The 22008-nt window shown below is 40.8% G+C and overlaps 1 protein-coding gene across 2 annotated transcripts in view; it reads right to left on the bottom strand.

Annotated features, from left to right (window-relative positions):
* Positions 1-6000: 6000 nt before the first annotated feature.
* Positions 6001-22008, bottom strand: part of BAK1 (BCL2 antagonist/killer 1) — a 200334-nt gene continuing 184326 nt past the window's right edge. For both annotated transcript variants that reach the window (XM_086923188.1, XM_086923189.1), the window contains exon 6: positions 6001-13144. In XM_086923188.1, coding sequence (XP_086779314.1) covers positions 13040-13144 — 105 coding nt within the window. In that variant the 3' untranslated portion in view covers positions 6001-13039. The remainder of the gene's footprint in view (positions 13145-22008) is intronic.

Genomic DNA, 22008 nt, shown 5'->3' on the forward strand with positions numbered 1-22008 from the left:
TACTGCACTTAGTAATCTTGAAGAGTGCCTAAGTATGGAATTCTCAAAGTTTGTCTAAGACTGTGGTATCTGTAAAGCATGAAGGCGTACGTTGAACTATCTTCAACTCAGAGCGTAAAGTGTTGGTGGACAGAAACAGATTTGAGAGAGTGGACTGTCTCTTCCTGTTTTGCTGGTCAAAGACGAATTGGAGAGAATGGACTGTCTTTTCCTGTTTTGTCAGTCTAAGGGGAGTAGGTAGTGGTGATGCCTATTAGTTGTTTTGAGTTTTGTGTCTCACCTCACACTTCACTTTTACACTCTTTGCCCCAAAATGCTCTTTTGCCTTCATGAACTAAAATAGTTCAAGTCGTCTTAGACCTTCTATCTGTCTTTAACCCCTCCCCTGCTGATGACGGAACCGCTCCGTCATCAGCCGCGGTCCCGCTGTGCTGATGACGGAGCGGTTCCGTCACGGCCCGCTCGGCACGCCTGCGCGGCGCAGATTCCGCGCCTGCGCTGAGCGTTCTATTGAGCGGGCGGGGCCGTGACGGAACCGCTTCGTCATGAGCACAGCGCAACCGACGCTGGTGATGGAGCGGTTCCGTCACCAGAATGCGCCCGCCACTCGGCCGCCCTCCCCCCTTAGCACTGCGGCGGAATAGCCGCCACAGTGAAGGGGTTAATATTATTATTGCTGTCTCCCATACTCTAAGCTTTATTTTTTATGTTTTGTTTAATTTCTTTTCTGTAAAGGAGGAAGATGTGCTGTATATTGATTTTTCATGTAATATGGCTGACAATAGTCATTAGCCCTTCCTTAGTGTTCTTACCTCCTCAGCCACCCAGAATACCTGTGTGTGTTCTAACCTGTGCCAGAGTGTTCTACTTGGTCAGTTGATGGTCTGGTCAGCTGGCGAGGTTTGTACTCAGCTGTGTCCTACAATAAATCTACATGTAATCAACTAGAAGTATCCGGTCATCAATTTACAACATACTCCAGTACTGAGACCCCCCTTCTCCCCTCACACACAGCTCTGACAATGCAGCCAAATGCATCTCAGTCCGAGCTGCCTCTGACACATCCTCAATTCCTGGACGGACGGCTCCTCCAGTGCTCCTCAATGCAAACCAGTAGCCCTAGTTTTCTCTTCCATGTCACCTATACATTTAATAAAATGTTATGAGAGAGGCCCCTCACACCAAAGGGACAGGGCTTTATGTAGACTGTACCGTGAAACGTTCTCTTTGGTCTTCAACCTAACCATACACGATCTCTGCTGAAATTACAATCTCAATCACACTTCATGTATACATCTAAACCCCACTCTCAATTATAATACCGAAGACAAAAAGACTATGGGTCCATTTTCTCCGAACTCATACTACAGGAGGCGTCCGTACAGCGTACTTTTCCATATGTATTTAAAGCCCATCTGAATTGCCTGACAGGGCAAAGCTAATGAAGTAAGTAGATGCTATAGCTGTATCGCTAAACACTTATAAGGTCCCAAAGGCGGGACCTATTGGCTATGCCAATGCTTGTTTTTAGAGTGCTCCTGTTTTACGTAACACGATTTCTGCAATGTGGATTGGTTTTTGTCAATGCAACTTTATTAGTACAGTTCATGGTGCCACTTCCCACAGTCATGATTCTCTACTCATCTGAACCTATGAAAGAGTAGTTTCTGTCCTGTAACTCCAGTTCTGTAGTAGGGGTATCTCTGTTATAGTCATCATCTAGTGAATAGTCCCGCCCATATGCGTGGACCCCGGAGCAATCAAAAATAATCTCTTGAGTCGTCAAACATTGCAGACCTGCACAGACACTTAAGAGAGAATCTAAAGGCAGATAATGCAGCCTATATCCACAGGCTACACTGTCCAGTGCTTCAACTAGAAATTCCACCAAAAACCCACAAACAGCACAGCCTGTCCAGTGTTTTCCACAGAGAAAATCCTTCCCCTACCAGCAGAAGCCTCTGGAATGATAGAGAAAATCGTGGACAGACAAGCCCCATAGGCTGCCATTATGTGGCTCAGAACAGGATACTGTGCCTTTAAGAGAACCTTCCAGAACACTCTCAGTATCCCAGAATGCACAGCAGGTGCCTTTTACTTTCAGTTCTTTTTGAAGGCGTAACACGCCAGACCTGTAGCATTCCTTACATGAATATCTTTCTCTACCGGGGAGGAGGGTGGGCGCTTATGACTAACAGAGATACCCCTACTACAGAACTGGAGTTACAGGACAGAAACTACTCCTTCTGTAGTAGGGGGATCTCTGTGTATAGTCATTAGTGAATAGAATGGCAAGCCCATCCCCACACCAAAGAGGCGGTGGAGAGAAGAGAAATAACACCACTACTCTGCAAACAGATTTCGCAGAGAAGCCTGCCCAACCTGAGTGTCTGTCCTGGCATCAGTGTCCAGACAGTAATGCTTAGCAAAGGTATGGACCGACTTCCAAGTGGCCGCCTTGCAGATTTCTGCAATTGGAACATTACGTCGCAAAGCAGTCGTGGCAGCTTTGCCCCTGGTAGAATGAGCCTTAGGTTTACCCCCTAAGGTCTTATTAGCCTTCTGGTAACACAATCGTATACAGGACACACTCCACCTCGAGATAGACTGTTTTGAGGTAGCAAGACCGGTCCTGACTGATCCATAGTTGATAAACAATTGGTCTGACCTAAGAATATCTTTGGTTTTATCCAGATAAAATTTCAACACCCTCCTAACATCCAGGGAATGCAGAGACCTTTCCGCTGGAGACGAAGGATTCTGAAAAAACATAGGTAAAGTTATGGTCTAGTTAACATGGAAATCAGAGATAACCTTTGGAAGAAATTTAGGGTGAGTACGCATAACAACCTTAGCAGCATGAAATATAGTATAAGGTTCTTGGCAACACAACGCCTGAATTTCACTCACCCTGCGGTCCGATGTGATGGCCACGACTGGGACAGCTTGATGAGCACCGCCGGAATCAGAGGAATGGGTGGGAAAGCGTACAGAAAGCTGTTCGACCAGTTGATCCATAGCGCATTCCCCAGCGTCGCCTGCTGGTAGTACCCGGAGGCGAAGTCTCGGCATTTGCTGTTTTCGGCGGTGGCGAACAGATCTACGTCTGGAGTCCCCCACCTTGCGAAGACTTCTCCTAGTACTTCGTCGTTTATTACCCATTCGTAGTTATCCTGAATCAGTCTGCTCAGTGCGTCCGCCTGAACATTCTTCACACCTGGTAGATGGGTAGCCGTTATCGTCAGTCCTCTGGCCAGAAGCCAGCGCCAGATGCCTGCGCCTCCTGAGACAGAGTGCGTGATCTCGAGCCCCCCTGCTTGTTGAGGTAATACATGTATTGTCGGCTGACAAGCATCCCCATCAGTAAAGCAGTATGTGATGAATGACACACCTAACAAGAAGGCTGTCCTACTCCCTTGCCAGCCCTGATGAAGACCCGCTCTAGATGCGCATAAATCAGCACATCAATATTAGGGTCAAAACGTCGACGTACTTCACTACACATCCGACTGTACAAAGTCCCGAGGAACTAAAGAACTAATTCAATCCCTTAAGACTATTGTGATTTGCAGTGGATACTTTGAAAAAAAACTTTCATTTTATGTATATATATGTTGTTTCACTTGTCACACTCAGTCACAAGTCACTATCTACACCCTTTGCGTATTCACAATCATTTTTGTATATTGGACAGCACCCCTAATATTTTGTATAATTATGATCCAAGAGTAATCTGAATACTAAAGTTTTACTTTCTTTCGATTGGATTCAGTGTTTTGTTATTTAATTGGTTTGTTTAATCCTTCATGGGATATATAAATAAATTGTGGTAAATTGAAATGCTCTTCCCGACAGAACCACTATTATTTGTCTAACTACCCGCCCGGGTTCTGAGGGTTACAGGGTCACCCCATTACACTTAATGCTACTAGGGAAGCAGAGCAGTTGCGTAGGAACTTTTATAAACTGTCCTGCCAATTGCATGTCAGACAAATAAAACCCCGGTGTCAAATACAGTGTCGACAACATTCACACAGTTTATGCAACACTGTATTTTAACTCTAACATTAGACAGTTTTATTTAAAGAAAAAAAGCTGTACGAAAAATTTAAAAATGAACCTCAGAATTTTGAAGTAAGATGAATCATTATTTAAGAAAGGTGAGAGTGGCTTCTTTACGCGAAATCCCCACTCGCCAGTTATGATTCAGAACACATTCAATTGTACTTTTTGGTAGGTCTCCGTAAGCACTACCACCCTCATCATGCAGATCACAAAGTTGCATTTCTGTGGATAGGTCAGTGGGTTACTGCTTTTGACAGAGATATCCTTTTGTTACTTGCAATTCTTAAGCTGCAACCCTCACAATATAGCACAGTGAGCTATAAACCGGCACCATCTGCGAGGTGTGGCTTAGGAAGCTTATTGTTTTTTCTAGAAATCGTCAACGATTCATGCACAGCAGGACCTCAATAGTGTCAAAAACTGTTGCTTGATCGGGAAGAATCTTCAAAGCCCTGGCAGTGGTAGCAGTGTCTGGACGTTGTATTGAAAGCAGTTCTACTTGGGTAAGGAGTCTAGTCATGAAGACATGGGATCTTTCATTTGCCCTGTGGGTGTGGTAAGCACCTTTGCTTCCGTTCAATGATGCACAACTCAGACTGTTCACTCCATCTTCTCATACTTTGCACAGTGATGCTTAGCAGTCTGTTCCTTGCTAGCCTAGCACTTTCTAAATCCTTCAGCCGTCCTGCCTGCAGCTCGTTAATAACATAGTTGCAAATTCAGCCATGCTAAATCGCTGCTCCAGAAAATTCATGGGCTCGCGATCCTGGCTAGAGTCCCTTTCAAAAGTCTTTTTGGCAATGCTGATAGATTCTTGAATCAATGCTTGCGATTTTGGTCACTGGGCCATCCGCTAACCTCTAAATGATTGCCTCAATTAGGCTTGGAGGCAGGAGTTTCTTAGCCCTTGGTTTGCCACTCCCTGCGAGTCAATGCCAGCCACTTGGAACTCACAAACCTCATAAAAGGTAGTTTACATCTGCGTTTATGTAAGGGAAGTGGTTCATTACTGCTTATTCCACAAATGTTAATGTGTTAGGTTCCTTTTTTTGTTAAAAATATATTCCAGCAGTACCCTAAATAATAACATAAAATCCACGAAGCAAGAAGAGGATGCCATACCACAGGCTGTTTCGAAGTGTCCCTGTGGAGGTGAAAAGGGACCTCTTTTGGTCACAAGGTTCTGCACCCTTACTTATAAGACTGCTAGGATATTGTTTAACCCAAAAAAAACTAATAAACATTATTTGCAACGCCATTAGCTCAAACCTTCAGAAATGCGAGACCTTTACATTGCAAATGAAAGCATTTGCATAGCCAATAGGTCTCGCTTTTGGGACCTTATAAGCATTTAGTTATGCAGCACAATATCCTTGGTGCAACAACATCAACTGTTGCATGGCTAAACACTTATAAGGTCCAAAAGGCGAGACCTACTGGCTATGGCAATGCTTGTTAGAGTTTGAGTGTATATCGAGAAGGCAAACCTACTATATATTGAGAGTGCATAAAGTCAGTTTTTGAAAACGTGGTTGCTTGGTGTATATACCTTACCTTGTGTTTGACTTTAATCAGATGCCTATCGAAGCAGACTCTCAGGCTCAAGTGATAGATCAACAAAGCACTCATTTGCAGGCTTTCATGACCATAAAAAAACCTTACCTAGTGTTCAGCTTCTCTTCTCTCGAGCAATATTTTCGAAGTGGTTGGTCCAATGTGCTTGGATTCTGGTCTAAAGTGCACCTGAAGAGATAATAACAGCACATACTGACACTCCAGGGTAAGGTGAGATATGGCTTTCAGTGTATAGTCAGTACTGTGGGCCGGGCTCATTGCATTTGAGTTAGGGTGTTTGTACTGATCCTGAAAACTGGCAAAAAAATGTTTTTACAAAATAAAAGAGGATACCAGACTCCAAACCTTCAAAACTTTTACTTTCCAAGACATATTTTATTTAGTTAGAAAATGTATTTATAAAAAACACATATCAAACGGAATCCATGTGTACATCTTTACCTCAAGCGTGTAGTACATTGATTGAAGGATGCAGTTGCATAGAAGAACACCTTGCAAGTCAGTTTGTAACCTGAGCATCAGGTTCCTTCTCCCCCCATAGCACTAGGTGAACACAGCTACATATCTGCAGGATTACCAGTTGACTCCATGTAACCAGTGAGATCATTTTTCAGTCCCCGAGATGTCCTCTTACCATTACATTTGGTACTTTAGTCTAATTGGAACGAAGATTACACTACCCAGAACACACATTTATTTAATGAGATCTCAGGGTTAAGGCTCTGTGATCTAAATGACATGGCGTAATATTCTGTGGTGAAGCTGCACTACTTTAAGCCCTCACATTTTAGGGACAATTCCAGTAACATTCAAGGCTTCATGAATAATAAGCTTTTTTCCCCTAAAATGATGCTACTTTTGTCTTTAGGTTTCTGTACACAAGGCAAATGTATTTAATTGAGAATTAAAATGTTTGGTAGAAGAAAATCGCCTTCTGCATATAGGGTTGCCACATTATGTTCAACCCGTATCCTTATAAAACCGTATTTATCTTTATCAGGACTCACACACTAGATGTTCCAACCGGGGCAATTGCTCTAGGGCCCAAAAAATGAGACATACACACAAAAACACAGTATTGCTTGCTGTGGGGCAGGTGCTATTTCCTTTGAAGTGAAATATAATCTATCTGGGTCACACCCGAGAGGAAGCAAACCCAAGATGCGCCTTTCACCCCCTGTGGGTTTGAGCTCTAGTAAGCTCCAGGCTCCTTTAACTGTTACATGTCTAGTTCAGTCTTTGGCTATCTCTAAAGCACTTCTTTGGAAATGGTTACAATGAAATATGTTTGTAATGCCAAATGAAAGTGTACATTACTATCAGGTGATAGATACTGTTTGAGGTTTAAATTCGAACCGAGGGCTGTACGTTGAAGTGTATGCTTAACCTAAACACTCTTCATTCGTGAAATCAATTGATGAAGAGTTGTTAAAGGAAAATTTATTTTCTATTTCTTTCTAACCCCCTGTAAATTTCAGAGATCTGGTATTATAATGTCATGCTACAGTGCTCACAAGGCATGCCAAATATACTACAATAAATCGCTTAAACATACTTAAAGATTTGGTTAACAGAGCTACCTCACATGCGCTTGCAAATGGAAATACAAATAAATACTATTTGTCAGCATGCCTATGAAAGAAACATTGGAAACAGAAGTCACAGGGTGCAAAGTAATGCATCCTAAAAGCCAGGACAGGCTAAATGTGCTCCTAATTATACATAGGAAGATGTGAATTCTGAGAAAAAACGGAAATTCCTCAGAAAACGTGCATAACTTGAACATCCTACTGTGGTTTTACTAGAGGCAAATATCGTGATAAAAGTCTTGGGGGAAGAATGATCAAGAGGCATACCTTTTTCTGATCCACACCACAGCAGATTTTAGTTCTTACTGTTGTTACTCGCCATAATACCAAAGGCGTTCAGGTGGCTATCAAACGCTGTTTGCACAACATATGAGCTAAGTTCTCCTAACAAAACCCTACATGTGAACATTGCGTAAAAGGCAGTCGATAGCCTAGACAATGAAGTTTTCATATTGAGGTAGGAACCAGTCGGGCAGACTTCTGTTCCAAAACTTTGTAAGGCACACAGGTATACTTTGCAAAAATAAAAGCATCCTAGTTCAAATACATAGAAACAATGTGTGGGAGTGAGATTAGCAACGCTGGTTACTTCTTTAAAAGACGATAAATAGTTATGTTTAAATAGCCAACTAAAAATAAAACGCTTTAAGCATTCTAGCACGTATAGGAAGAATGCTTGAGGAGGACAGATGTTAGCGTCTGAAAAATCACAGTGTCAATATTAACCCTGAGAGATCTTCTTTTTAAAAAACAACTATTTAAAGAAAACAAACAAAAAACAGTTTACAGTGTACATGATTATTTTTGTAATGCACCAGGTATGCCCAGATGTGGGTCCGGGCTCACTGTGCCACTGGTTTCAAGCTAGCCTGGCTGATGAAGGTTGATGCCCCGAAACTGGTCCTAAGATGCTTGTTTCCGGTCCAGGGAGGACCTGACTTGGCAGTTTGGTCTGGAGTGTTCCGATGAGGCACAGGATCAAGATTGATTTGCATATGGCTGGGTCTAAACTGGGGAGGCATTTTGAGCAAAAGAACAATGGATTCAACCAAGATCTATTGACTGGGGGTGAATGCTTGATTTGCTCTACATTCCGTCCATCATCTGCGTGTCTTTTTATTTTTGTGATGATACATGTTGCAAAAGGGGCACAACTTTAAATCGCAGTCAAGAATTGAAACAGATTCGGTTTGTACCCGCTTTCACATTAGGCTATAACCAGGTTTCTAATTTAAACTTCTAGAGTATATTGCAATGATAAATTAAAGCACAGAGTTCATGTAAGATGTTAAAATGCAGTGACTCACGCCTTGAAAAGGTATTATCTGTGAGACACCAGAGCCACCTGTCCTGTTGTATGACACACCCCACTTACTAAATTACCATTGAGATACTCTGAAAAAAATCTCCTAAAAAAATGCCTTCATAGTTACTGGCACCCCAATATGTCAAGTGCCAGCAAGTTCTGTTGGTGACTTAAACCCTGATGGAGAAAATTTGTTCGGTCATGCAGATCAGCATTCTGAATCTCGGCAATGCCAACTTAGCCTTCCTTGGGTAACAGGCGGGCTGTTATTATTAGTGCTTAGAGGTGTCAGAAGTGTGGCATTAGGATGTATGTAGAATCAAGTTGTTATTGTTTTTAGATGGTGCATTGGGCCAGACGAGCTTCTTTAAAAGTACAAATAGGACCAGTAAACATTCTGCACATGGAAGAGTAAAGCCTACATTTTGCATCTTGAAAAGATTAAGTCACCGAAGCATGCTGGCCTATGTTCTAAAATATATGCAGAAGACACAAACATTTATTATAGCCTTAGAGCCCACTGTAAAATGTATTTCTGGTTTGCATAGCACAGCATATCACTAAGCAGCATCGTAGCGTGGGTTGCCAGTGCCCAGGGCAAGGCAAGTATCCTTCTGCTTTTCTTTTTAAAATGTGCACCCCTATAAATGCTCCTGCACCCCTAAGAATTTTGCCCATGGGGCAACCGCCCCTGTGGCCCCGCCAAGGCTAAGCCACTGTCACAAAGTGTTCACTTTGTAGAAGAATAAATGCCAGTGTCCAAAGGTGTGCTCGGAAGTCAACAGTCAGTTTCGGCACGTCAAACACCATGGCTGCATAGTCTAGAATCCCCTCCTCATGCCTATTTAATAGACTATCAGATACTCACCGCCCTTTCATATTACTCTTGCAGGTTCCTGGTTTCTCACTCTGTGATGGTTTTCCGGTCTTTCCCCTTTAAAAAACATAAGTGTCGGTCCCCAAAAATGAGTGTAGATATTGGTGTCGCCATGCTTTTGTCATAAGAACATATAAAATCAATTGGTGGTGTATATGTATACTAAGTGGACAGCATGAGGGGAATGAGATGTCTGTCAGCAGGAGCAGGTGAACCAGCGACCATGATCTTTGGTTTGGAGGTGGAAGAGGACAATGTTTGTGCGGAGCACATGGATGAGAAGACCACTGGATGAAGTGTTGCAGAATGGTGAGTGAGGAAACCATCACTTAATTCAGATCCAGTGGGGTGTGTGTGTTGCACTCTAGTTCATACATAGGAGAAAGTTTAGAAGAAGATTGTAGTTTTCAGAATGTTTGTGGCATGGTTGTGGGTCAGAGAGGAGGCGGTACACTATTGCACATATGGAGGGCAGCAACAGTACAGGCGAGTTTGTATTTTACCAATGACATTGGCATAGTTGTGAAATCTTGCTGGGCAAGTTCAGACTGAGTGGGGTAACTAGATTACTGAGTACCAGGTTATAACGAGACATTCAAAATGGATTACATACCTCCTCCTAACCATTGCCATAATGACTTATCTGGGACTTTTCTGGTTACAGATGAGCGGACAGCTGCACACAATGACCCATGCGTGTTCCCATCATTTCACATGTGGTTCTATAAAACTATTCAAGAACTGCCTACCCCAAAACAGCTTTCATTTCCTTGACTGTCTAAAAGGAGTGTTAGCCACAGAAACATCGAACACACGTTTGTTTAAAGACAAAAGGGAAAACATTCCTAACTCACCCCCACTTTTCAAACGTAAAAAACATATTTGAATTCAAAGAAAAGGAGAATCGAACAATGTCAAGCCCCTTTTTTACAGACAATTACTGTAACAATAGGAAACTATAGAGGATGAAACATAAAAAAATAATAATCAGAGTAGAACTAACATACAAGAAAGAAAAAGCGGTTACTGGTTTGCATGCAATCTTATGGGGGCAGTGGTATAACCGAATATGTGATGGACTAATTGTTTTGAGTAGTTTGAGTTCCAATGCATATCCCTAATCATAACCAAGGACATATTCACAAGCAATTCATAATAAATCAAAAGGTGTTGTACAATGGCTTGTTAATTCAAAGTATAGGAAGCCCATTATCTGAGCGTACTGCAACTTTTTTTTAGACCCCTGCCTAATGTCAGGAAATCCATCTCCAGTTCTTGTGGGAAGTAGTTTTAATGGTTTTTGTGTTGACTATGAAATTACTCAGAAAACTCCCTTTGGCTCAACCTAGACATATGGGTCACAGATTAGAAGTCAATTTAAAGATTACTAAAAAGTTGAAACTCTTGCCATGATCTAATTTTCTCTCAAGGATTTTCACAAGTTATATTTAGTTGCTTATTTCGAGAATTTGTAAGTGCTGATATTGTTTTTTTATTTAAAATATGTTTGGGGAATCGTTTTCATAAAATATTCTCAATTAAATTTGAACATTGCTTTAAAAAAAAAACATTTTGGGATTTCGTAAATAGAAATCAGGATTTTTGATTTAAGCAAAGACGTTTGGGAATTTTTAACCAGGAAGACGTGTACTTGAAACTATTGAGACTATTAGAAATAGATTTAAGATTACTGTATTTAAAAAATATATATTTGGGATTGGAAAATATTTTAAGTTATTTAATATTTGGGTCAAGTCCATTTTTAAACTTCTTTTTAAAAACTTTGCAACTGTTATTCAGTGTATTACAAAACGATCATTGGACATTCATGTTGAAAGGGTTAAAATCTAAATGTGAAAAAAAAACTTTGAATTGTTTATTTAAATGTTCTAAAACCATTTATGTTTTAAATTACATACACTTGATTAACTAATTTAAAAATATTTTTGATTTTTTGGTAGAGTAAACAAATCCAACCTTTTAAAAACGTGAGATGTTCCTTTTTAAAACCCCAAACGTTTTTAAACTGAAAATGCAGAACTTGCTGAAATCGGCCTTTTCTGCTTTCACACTATAATCCACTCCAAGGACTAGTGAGGGTTAATATTTTGATAAACAGACTTGTTTCAGAAATCACTTTTGAGGTTAGGAGCTCAATAGGTCACCAGATGGTTATAACAGTGACCTAATTGATGCCCAATATAAATATCTCGCATTTAGAACATGATTATAATTTAGATTCGGCGTATGCATTGCAGACTGCACAGTTCCCTTTTTCATAATTTTGGCCATTGTGGATTTGTTTACTGCCTCAAGCCAGTAGCATGGCTTTGCTTTCTACTTTCAAGTGCAGAGTAGGAAGCCCACAATCAAAACTATGTGATACCCAAGGCATGTCCCTCTTCTACTGCAGTTCCATTTGTGGTGAAGTTCTCAACTGCCACCCTCTTGTAGATCAGCACAGTGCTACCAGCGTAAACATATCAACATACTGCCAGTGGTCCTCCCTGAGCAATCACACAGTTAGGTAATTTGTAGAACCCTTGTAGTGCGTGGAGTGGATAAAATGTATGGTCCACAAATATCTACCCATGTGCTACAATCCTAAAGCTGTAGGTTGGCAATATGCTCGTTGGCCTCACGCTGTGGAGATTACAGTCTTTTTACAAGGTTAAGAGAAAGCCAGTCTGTCTTATGTAGAAAGTCATTCATCTGGTACAAAACTGCTTTCAGGCTGCCCACTGGTATCCAGTATGGCTCATGTATTCCACAGGCAGCGTTTTACACAATTCAAGTTTTAGTTTAAAATAACCAAGAATGGCTTAACTGTTATAGAAGAAAAAACAGTATTGCTAGTATCTCATTTAACAAGGACCTCTCCCTTACTCAGTGTCAAAGAAGAGATGCTGTTATGTGCTTCAGGGGCAGTTTCCTGTTTAGATGTTAATGTCCACAGTATGTATTTTTCCCCCAACGCTTTTTCCTGCTGTGAGTCTGGAATAAAGCTTGTCGTGACTTGGTGCATACATCATGGAGGTGCCTTGGTTTTTCTGTCTAGGCTGTCGTAAAGCATTCTTAAGCGCTCTCTTGCCTCACTGCCAAGTTCTCATAGCACAACTTATCACTCTAACGCATCCAAGATCAGCGTTCATTTCTCCATGGTGAGATTAAGCGTAGAGTGACTGTCCTTGGAGTGACAATATTTTTCTCGTCTACAGACGACTTGTTCAAAGTGCCTTTTGGTATTCCTGGTAAATAAGGAAACTGGGCAATAATGTAATACTTTTGAATGTTGATTTCAAAAGAATTTGGCACAAGCTGGTTCTGGTATTAATACCACAGTACGGTATATGGAGCCTAGTGAGACAGCAATTTTGATAAAACCAGGATCTGCCAATTTTTTTTGGGGTGTTTGAAAGGTATTCCCTTCACGGTGTCTTTTGGCATTTTAAGACATTGTTCCCTTGATGGTCTCCAGGTCTGCAGGTTTCAGATGCATATGGAGCTTGTGAGCAGTGGGCATAGCATTAAGGGTAGGTGTATAGTTGAGAATCATGGAAGGGAAGAGGAGGTTGGAGTGGTGTCCCCGATGCCCAGCTTGTGGTCTTTGCCCCCTCTTCAGCGGCGTCAAGGGCAGAAGAAGCGGCGTAGTACAAACTGTCCAACGAGAACCAAAGCTAGTGCCGCCACCACATACTTGAAGTAGACATTATCCAGGTCCAGTGCTGCAGTCTGTCGAGAAAATGTAAATGTAATGTTTTTATAACCATTAAATGCTTGGGATTAAGCAGTTGCTAAGAGAAGAAAAATAACTGGGACACAGGTATTTGGTATCAGTTATCAAGATTAATACATTTATTAGGAGAGGAGACAAGCATTAATTGACAGATTAACTGGTTTCGTGGCCAGCACATCACCACATTCTCTTTATCCCAGTTTAGAAACAACCATTATATCTTAGACTGCCTGGGCCTTCTCTTCACTAGGATTAGAAAGCTGCTGAATTGTGAAGAAAAAAAGGTTTCCAATTGAAAAAAAAATTAAGACAAACAGGGTAGTGTTGTAGTGTATGTGTAGTGTAGGGTAGTGTTTTAGGGTTTAGGGTAGTGTTGTAGTGTAGGGGGTAGTGTTTTAGGGTAAAGTTGTAGTGTATGTGTAGGGTAGTGTTTTAGGGCTTAGGGTAGAGCTGTAGTGTATGTGTAGTGTAGGGTAATGTTTTAGGGTTTAGGGTAGTGTTGTAGTGTATGTGTAGTGTAGGGGGTAGTGTTTTAGGGTTTAGGTTAGAGTTGTAGTGTATGTATAGTGTAGGGTAGTGTTTTAGGGTAGTGTTGTAGTGTATGTGTAGTGTAGGGGGTAGTGTTTTAAGGTTTAGGGTAGTGTATGTGTAATGTAGGGTAGTGTTTTAAGTTAGTGTTGTAGTGTATGTGTAGTGTAGGGTAGTGTTTAGGGTAGTGTTGTAGTGTATGTGTAGTGTAGAGTAGTGTTTAAGGGTTTAGGGTAGTGTTGTAGTGTTTGTGTAGTGTAGGGTAGTGTTTTAGGGTAGTGTTGTAGTGTAGGGTAGTGTTTTAGTGTTATTGGAAGTGTAGGGGGCGTGGAGGGTAGTGTTGCTGTGTAGGGGAAAAAAATAAATAAATAAACTTTATGCGTAGTAAAATCCTGCGAAGTAAAGTACTGCTAAGTAATGCCCATTTAATGATTTTTCGAAGTAAAGGTATGCATAATAAAAAACTGCTAAGTAAAGGCATTTGCGAAGTAAAAACTTCGTAGCAAAGGCATGCTAAGTAATAACATGCTAAGTAGCGTCATACATTCATTTTATAACCTTCCACACCCCTGACCCCATCTTCAGGGAGTCCCAAAAGACATCTGTACAGCAGCCTAATTTCAGCAAGACCCTAACTCTGTAGTATTTACTTGAGTGCAAAAGTCACAAACTGTTCATACTGTCTTTAAAGAAAAACAGGAAAGTGGTTAAGATTGTGTGTAACTCTTTCACTACAAAATGTATCCAGCTGTCATGCATTTTACTGTCACACATTTTGTGGTCTTCAAAGGGTTCTTGTGCTAAGATATTTATGTTGTCCCGAGGTTATTTTCTAGTAGCTGAAACCTGCCGCTGCCTCATAGTTCTCAATTGTTAAAATGTGATTGAAAAGCTGTTTGCCCGAGGGAGAACTCAGTTTCACCGCTTGCAAACCCATGAATTTTCTAGATCAATGCATGATGTTCTGATGCCACCATGTGGCCACTTTTAATATTGCAAGCATCGGTATAAACACACTGGCATGTTAATGCTTGCGCTTGGGCTGGCATCCACGACAGCGAGCAGCGGGCAGGCCATGTTTTCAATTAGCACGCACGCCTCTGCTCGCTCCCGCAAGGTGGATGCTAGCACAAGCCCGAGTGTGCTTGAAAAGGAGCAGACCGATTTCTTAAGGTCATCTCCGCGAGACCTAACAACAAGGGACTGAGAGTAATTAGGTAACTAGTAATTAATTACCAGAGGCCGATTCAAACATTCAATCAACCACAGGACAGGTAATCCCATAAAATGTTACTATGTAATTTGTCCCGACTAGTAGGGATAGGACTACTGACTCGTACGTACTTTCAGGGGCAAAAGAAAAAGATAGTTCTGAAGAAAGCTTTGGACCTGTAGTGGCTAATAAAATAAAGACTGAAATATGTCGACTTTAAAGAGGGTGTAAAGACATTCCTTCCCATAGACACCCATATAAACTATTCTTTTAATCATACCAAGGGCACCCTATATTGAAGGGCTACCTCAGTGTCCCGAGGGATTTTTTTTCTGTAAGAAACTATTCAAAATAGTCCTTGGAATATGGCAGAGTCCATCCTGGTTTGTAGAGATCAGGATGAGACCCGATGATTAAGCATGCCAATAATAGAGTGAGTTAGGGCAAGAAAGGTTATAAGATACTTCAATATCCTAGACACAGGCTGGATTTTGAAAGATTTTTTAGCATATACCCTACGTGCCAGTAAGTGCCATTGTACAGCTCTGCGTCAACTTTGCTCCATCCTTGAAGTCTCAGAATCTGATGAAAAGCCACATATTACATCGTCTACATGCAGTAAATGTGATTCACTCAGTGACGCATATAAAGGACATTTCAGGAGTCCATTAGAGTTGAAACGTCCGTCCACTGCAAGATAGGCTTTTGGCATACCCAGCCAATGCAAAATGTCTGTGTAGCTGGATAAAGCAACTAGCATACATGCCAACAATTGTAGAGAAGAGAGAGGATTTTTTTTTTTTAAACGGATCAGGAGGATTTCGTTTCCATTTCCTTTTTATGAAAGAGGGGACAGGTGGGAGAAAAGTAGACTAAAGCCATTTTTTGGCTTTAAAATCAGACGTCTTCTGTCTGAATAAGATGTGTTGGCATGTTTGCTGGTAGTAACAACAAAGCTGATTTTTGCATCTGGTCAGAATCAACATTTACTCCTCCAATTTGTTACTCTGGACAAAGATGAGAGAGAGACCACCATGGGCCTATCATGGATGAGCTCAATTTTAGCGCAGTTATGATGGACATACCTTTCTGACATTCAAGATGTAATACCTAGAAGGGCTTCTCACAGAGCTGACATCAAGGTTTTGCGTTACGAGAATGTAAAATAATTCTGGGTATTGTCTGCATAGGTCTGTACTTACACAGGAAATCCTCAAAGTGGTGAGAAATTTGCTTAAAAAAATTGGGACCCCCACTATACACAAGAGAAAGATAATCATTTGATAGAGACGAAAAGGATGTGGACAACAGCGGACAGACGATAAATCAGAAAAGGGTGATTCACAGTGTCAAATCAAAAGATCTAGCATGGTCAGTAGACAGCTTCACAGTTCCTCTGTTAGGCACTTGGAAGCGTCTTCTCAAAAACCGACCAACAAAGTTTCTGTGCTATACTTGGTCCTAAACGCTGACTGAAAAGGAATCTGGGAGTTATTAACCTGTTAACTCATTGGCCAAAATGGAAAAGAGAACATGGAAAAGTTCAATGCCGACTTTGTGGGACCCACAAAGAAGACATTATACACATCATATGCCTGTGCCCTCTACTATTGACAGAGAGACGGGCCCTACTAAAGCATCATTGGAATAGAAACATGATTAGAAGCTGTAGAGCAGCAGTTTTGGCCTGTTTCGACCCTAGGAACACTAAATTAAATTGTGCCCTAGTAAGATTCATGGAGCGCGCTGCAAAAAAACATGCTGAGCTGCCCAGAGTTTGCGATCCCCCATTGGAATAATGCTGCCAAATTTTACTTGCTGTTGCTGGCTTTTTATGAATATGACTTTTTAAAATGGAAGTTTCATTTGTTTATCATCTATACATACTGATTTTTAATGAATTTAACATTCTAAATGCAATCTTGAACTTTTTAAATGTTTTGTACTTGCAATGGTTTATTTTTAAATCACGCAATAAAGATTATTATTATTAGACTGAAAAGGAATCTTGAAGCCGTACCACAGACTATTTCTCCAGATGTTGGGCCAAAAATGACAGGGTGGTAATAGGTTAACAGGCTGGAAGTTAGGGAGTGTAGGAAGGTTTTTTTTTCTTTAAACAGGTGCCCACCAAAGCATTTTGTTTTTTATAAGAATGTTTTGTACACTTCAGTCCAGAATGGAAGCTGGAATAGATAACACGCAGTAGGGGAAAAACGTGGAAGCACTTTTTCTGTTAGGACCTACATACAGACAGGAATGTATGTGGGTCAGTGAGTTTGAGAGTACTGAAGAGACTTGTAAGTTAGTGGTAGTGGTTCTCAGGAAACAATTGTGCAGGATCGGGCTCAAAATCATGTGTGAGATTTTAGCTGGGGAATTAGCAGCCACAGTCAACCCACATCTTACTTTTTACACAAAGACCATCTTACTTTTTACACAAAGAACATGTAAAGAGTCTTGCACAGCCTTAGTGGGGGATAACATAAGTGGTACAGTACGAAGGCTGTGTTATGGATGTGAATCAATTTAAAGAGTCCTTGAGTTATATTTTTTGCTTTTTCACTGTAAGCTTCTCAAAACTGATTTACCTGGAGTTGATAAAGTCCTTTGTCTAGTGGAAATTGGTGTTTTCTCCACTTGAATTTAGCCCTTCTGTTAGCCTACTTAATTTTCTCAATCCAGATTAAAACAGGGTGCAGAATGGGACTGTCCTCTGGATTTTCTGATTATTATCTCATAAGATGAAATACATAATTTTTGGATTTTTTTTTAAGGTACTTCAGTAGGAGTACGAATAGTCACCGAAGGGCGGTTACAATAAAAGATGAGTTTTGATTAAAACAATTAAGAATGGAGGTGGGTGATTTTTTGAAAACTAGAACATAAGCTTTAAATAGAGTTATCAGACTGGTGATGTTTACTTAGGAATTCTTTGATAATAAATTTACTGGTGCAGGAACACATAGGAGTGGATCTCTGAACCAATCGGATAACGGCTATGCCTATTAAACAAGTGGAAACAATACTGGCTACAGACATTGATGTTTTCCAGCCAGATTTTGAAGTTTTCCACAATGGTTGTCTGTGGGCATCTGAAAATCAAAATAATCAAACAATGTGAGTCTCTGGCTGCCGGGCAAGAGCACATCAGCCAGTGGTGGAAAGGCTTCAGTTATCTACCCACAAAAGGGGGAGAGGAAGGACTAAAGGTTGGCCAATACACCCTCCCAAAACATACATACATCACAGTCACTAAAGGTATTGTATTGCATTGCAGCATTTCTATAGTGCTTACTACCCCTATGTGGGGCGCTGAGGTACTTGCATACATAGGTAGCACACTACACAATGTAGAATGTGTGGTTGCAAGAATGCTGCTTTGTTTTGATCCTATGTGGACAGTGTTTTCCATGTTGTGCGTGATGACCACCAAGTTGCGGTTATTCCGTTATGGAATGTATAGCAGTGTGGTGGATGATGAAGTGTGAGAGAAGATGTGCAGTTGTATGGTTTTTAGTATGCCTCTTTACGGAATTCCTTATGATACAGTCTGGTCAGCTGGTTACTGCACTGGGTTGTCCAATTTGAGATTTTATGTGTACTTGTGGTCTTGAGCGAGAATGGTTGGAGGGAGAGAGAGAGAAGTGGAGAGATATGGTTAGACGGGCCTTTTTATCATTCCATATCAAAGTGTCTTTGTGAGATGTAAAGAAATGGTCAGACAGTATAGATATTTGAGGGCGTCAGTGGTGGGCTATAGTAACGTTATATGATTGGCCATTATGTATGACAGATCTCTTCAGTTATTCCATGCCTGTTAATTTGTGACATTTGTTTTTTGGCTGTACACGGTTGGTGATGGATAATCTTCACAGTAGAGGTGTTTCATGTGAATGTAAGGGGTATAAGTTACAATTTGATGCCAACTGCTGTATATGGTCCTAGTGTTATTGTGGACCATGTTATATATGCAAGTCCATAACTACAGCCTGTCAAGGCGAACCATAGGTGAGCCCTTCCTATCTTACTATATATAGAAAGCGGTTTCCTGGTTGAGTTGTTTCCAATTCTTGTGTCGTAAGTGGAGGATTGCCATTGAGAGTGCAACTGTTTTCTGGTCTCTCTTGCTGGGGTGTGGGTGGTGGTGGTGCCAGGTATCTGGGCAATAGCCATGTTTTCAACTGTCTTCAGACTGGAGTGTTTCTAATGTTGTCTGGTAGCAAGCTGCAGAGGTTTGTGGCTTGTACTGAGAAAGCAGTGACTACGATGGATTGCTTATAGTACAGTAGTTTGATGATAAGTGGTGCAAGCCAAAGCGCAGTTTTCTGTTTGATTTGCATTGCTTGAATTTAACTTATAGCGGTGCTTTTCCTTGGCTAGCTCTGTAGACAATGCAAAGTCCCTTGAACATTGCCCATCTAGCTACAGGTAACCAGTGAGCGATTGCAGGAATGGAGTGATGCAGTCTCTCGGGTGAAGTTAGGGACGAAGCCTTGTTGCAGCACTTGGGATGTATTGTATTTTCCATATGATGAATGAGGGTGTGCCAAGATGTGTAATGTTGGCATGGACAAACTTGGCGATCACAAGCGTGAGGAAGGCTAGCTAGCAGGAAATCTTGATATGCAAGGTATGGGAAGATGCATCACAATGTTCGTTGTGTAGAAGGGTTTCTTTCTGACTTTAACATGTGGTATCAAGGATAGGTCTGAATCCATGGTTACTCCTAGATTTCTAACTTCCCTTGATGTTGTTGGAGGAGCTTCAAGTTCCTTTGGCCATATGGTGGTAGACTGGCACTTTTGCCCTTGTCCGCAGGTCATAATCTGTGTCTTTGTGGAATTGGATTTGAAATCATTATTCTTCATCCATGTGTTTATGGCACGGATAGCGAACTAAGAGAGAGAGAGATTGCTAGTGAGATAAGCTTCCCGACAAGATAATTATTGATTTGGACAGCTCTCAGTTGGCAACAATTTAGCTGGAAAGTGTGTTGTCCCTAAAGGTTTTCACCTTTTATAAACAGGAAAAAAGTATATAGGTTAAGAGGAAAACTAAAGGCTTCTGTAAGAATTCTGAAACCTATGTGGTTACTTAGGGTGATCAGAAATATGGCTCTACAGTGCCTCTAAACTGTTATTCAGAAACTGAACAGAAAAATATTCCTATCAAAACATTATGAAGAGCTACTGAATATTTGCTTAGTTTATACTCACAGAATTCTGCTAAAGCTGTAGTATTAGTTCTGTTAGTACTAATGAAAAGGTAAATACCTGTACCCTTTTACGCAGTTTTATTTGCTGTGATTTTAACTCGATTTTTGTGATGATTTCAAATGTATAAACAAGTGGACCTGTTTTTATCGTTTAAAAGGACTGGCCGTCTAAAACTATTATTTATAAGGAGGTTTTCCCAATGATTTTCAGAAGAAACACTTGAAATCATAAAGCATAGTGTATTAAAATGTAAATGTTACTGATAGTCAATGAGCACTTTGTGGTGTACAACCTAAATGGATGGAGATAAACCTGTTTACAACCTGAAACATCCCTTTCCTCTTTAAGAATCTGCCAAAATATTAAGCTGCATACTGTAGAAGAAACCTTTTTCATCATTTGTAATGAGAAGCTGCATGTAGAAATTAATCAAAAAGAAATTATTAATTTTCGTGCCGAACTTAATGTCTTACAGTGGAACATCTTGAACTATTATATTTATAGCTGATGTCTTCTTTTTACTTCAAAGAGATCGATAGACGAAATGCAGTCTCTAGGTATGATCAGACTTTGTTCCAAAAAGTTAGTCTGAACACTGATGTAGATTTTTTGGGGTGCAAACTATGCACTGCTTTACTTATTCTTACGCTTCATTTTTTCTGTCATCTAGCAACCCATATATTCATTATTGACAGAACTTAACTCTGGATTTTGTATTTTTTTTTTGCATTACATCGACCTAAAAAGGACATATTCCCTATATACAATGCATCAATCAATTATGAAAGTAAAATCATGTAAGGTAAAACGTTTCTCAATTTTCTTTTCTTCTTTAGGCCCAATTCATTTTTTTTTAATTTATTGTTGTTTGTTGGGCCTCACCCACAGACGGAGGTATCCTCAACAGACCTATTGTTTTTAAGGTGGAAGGGCCAAGGCGCCAGCTCAAAATACACTGGCTTCCTTTGATCTTCCTCTTCTAGCCATTGGCATCAGACGATGTCAAGTACGTCACAGATCGGCAGAGAGGTGCCCTGCCCGCTCTCACCTCGTTCCATCAGTGGTTTCTTTGTCCTTCTACCTCCTATGGAGTTCTTGCATTCGCTGTGTATGGAGGAATACTTTCCCTGAAGTCTCTGTCTGCTTACCACTGCTCTCCCGCCCCACCCAGACATGGCTCACTCTCTTGCCACCTTCCTCATCCACACTCCAGTCTTCCATTCCACTTAATTGTCTTTGTTGCTTTTTTGTGTGAAAGGAATTGGTTGTTGCTCACTCCCTTCTGGCTGCTTGCTTGTTTTTATGCGTGTGGCAGTCCCACACGTACATTAAGATTAACTTATTGTTCAAAAATAGTCAGCCATCTTTCTTTGATTTTTGCCATAAATAATGAGAAAAACAAACAAGCTGTGGCAAATACAGTAGCTGTGCACCCCAGGATCACAGACTAACCTACTAACTTTGTCAGTGTCTGTTTTATGTCTTCAAATCATTATAGAAAGTACTGAAGTTAGCAGGAATGAAAAGACAAATGCATGGCAAAGGGCCAACAAACAAGATAAAACGGTGTACAACTGTTACCACGGATTTTTTACAACGGATTCCATGACCACGGATTTTTTACAACGCAGGTCATGTTACAACGGATCCTTTTACAACGCTATTCACTACAATGCAGGTACTATTACAACGCAATACAACTACATCGTGAGTATAGTTATGGGTAAGTTTATCTTTTTGGGGGTTTTTGGGTACAGGGGTATTTTTAGGTGTTAGGGCTGGGTTTGGGTTTTGGGGTACAGGGGTATTTTTAGGTTTTAGGGCTGGGTTTGGGTTTTGGGGTACAGGGGTATTTTTAGGTTTTAGGGCTGGGTTTGGGTTTTGGGGTACAGGGGTATTT

The sequence above is a fragment of the Lissotriton vulgaris genome, chromosome 5 (assembly GCF_964263255.1).
Source record: "Lissotriton vulgaris chromosome 5, aLisVul1.2, whole genome shotgun sequence".
Taxonomy (NCBI): Eukaryota; Metazoa; Chordata; class Amphibia; order Caudata; family Salamandridae; genus Lissotriton; species Lissotriton vulgaris.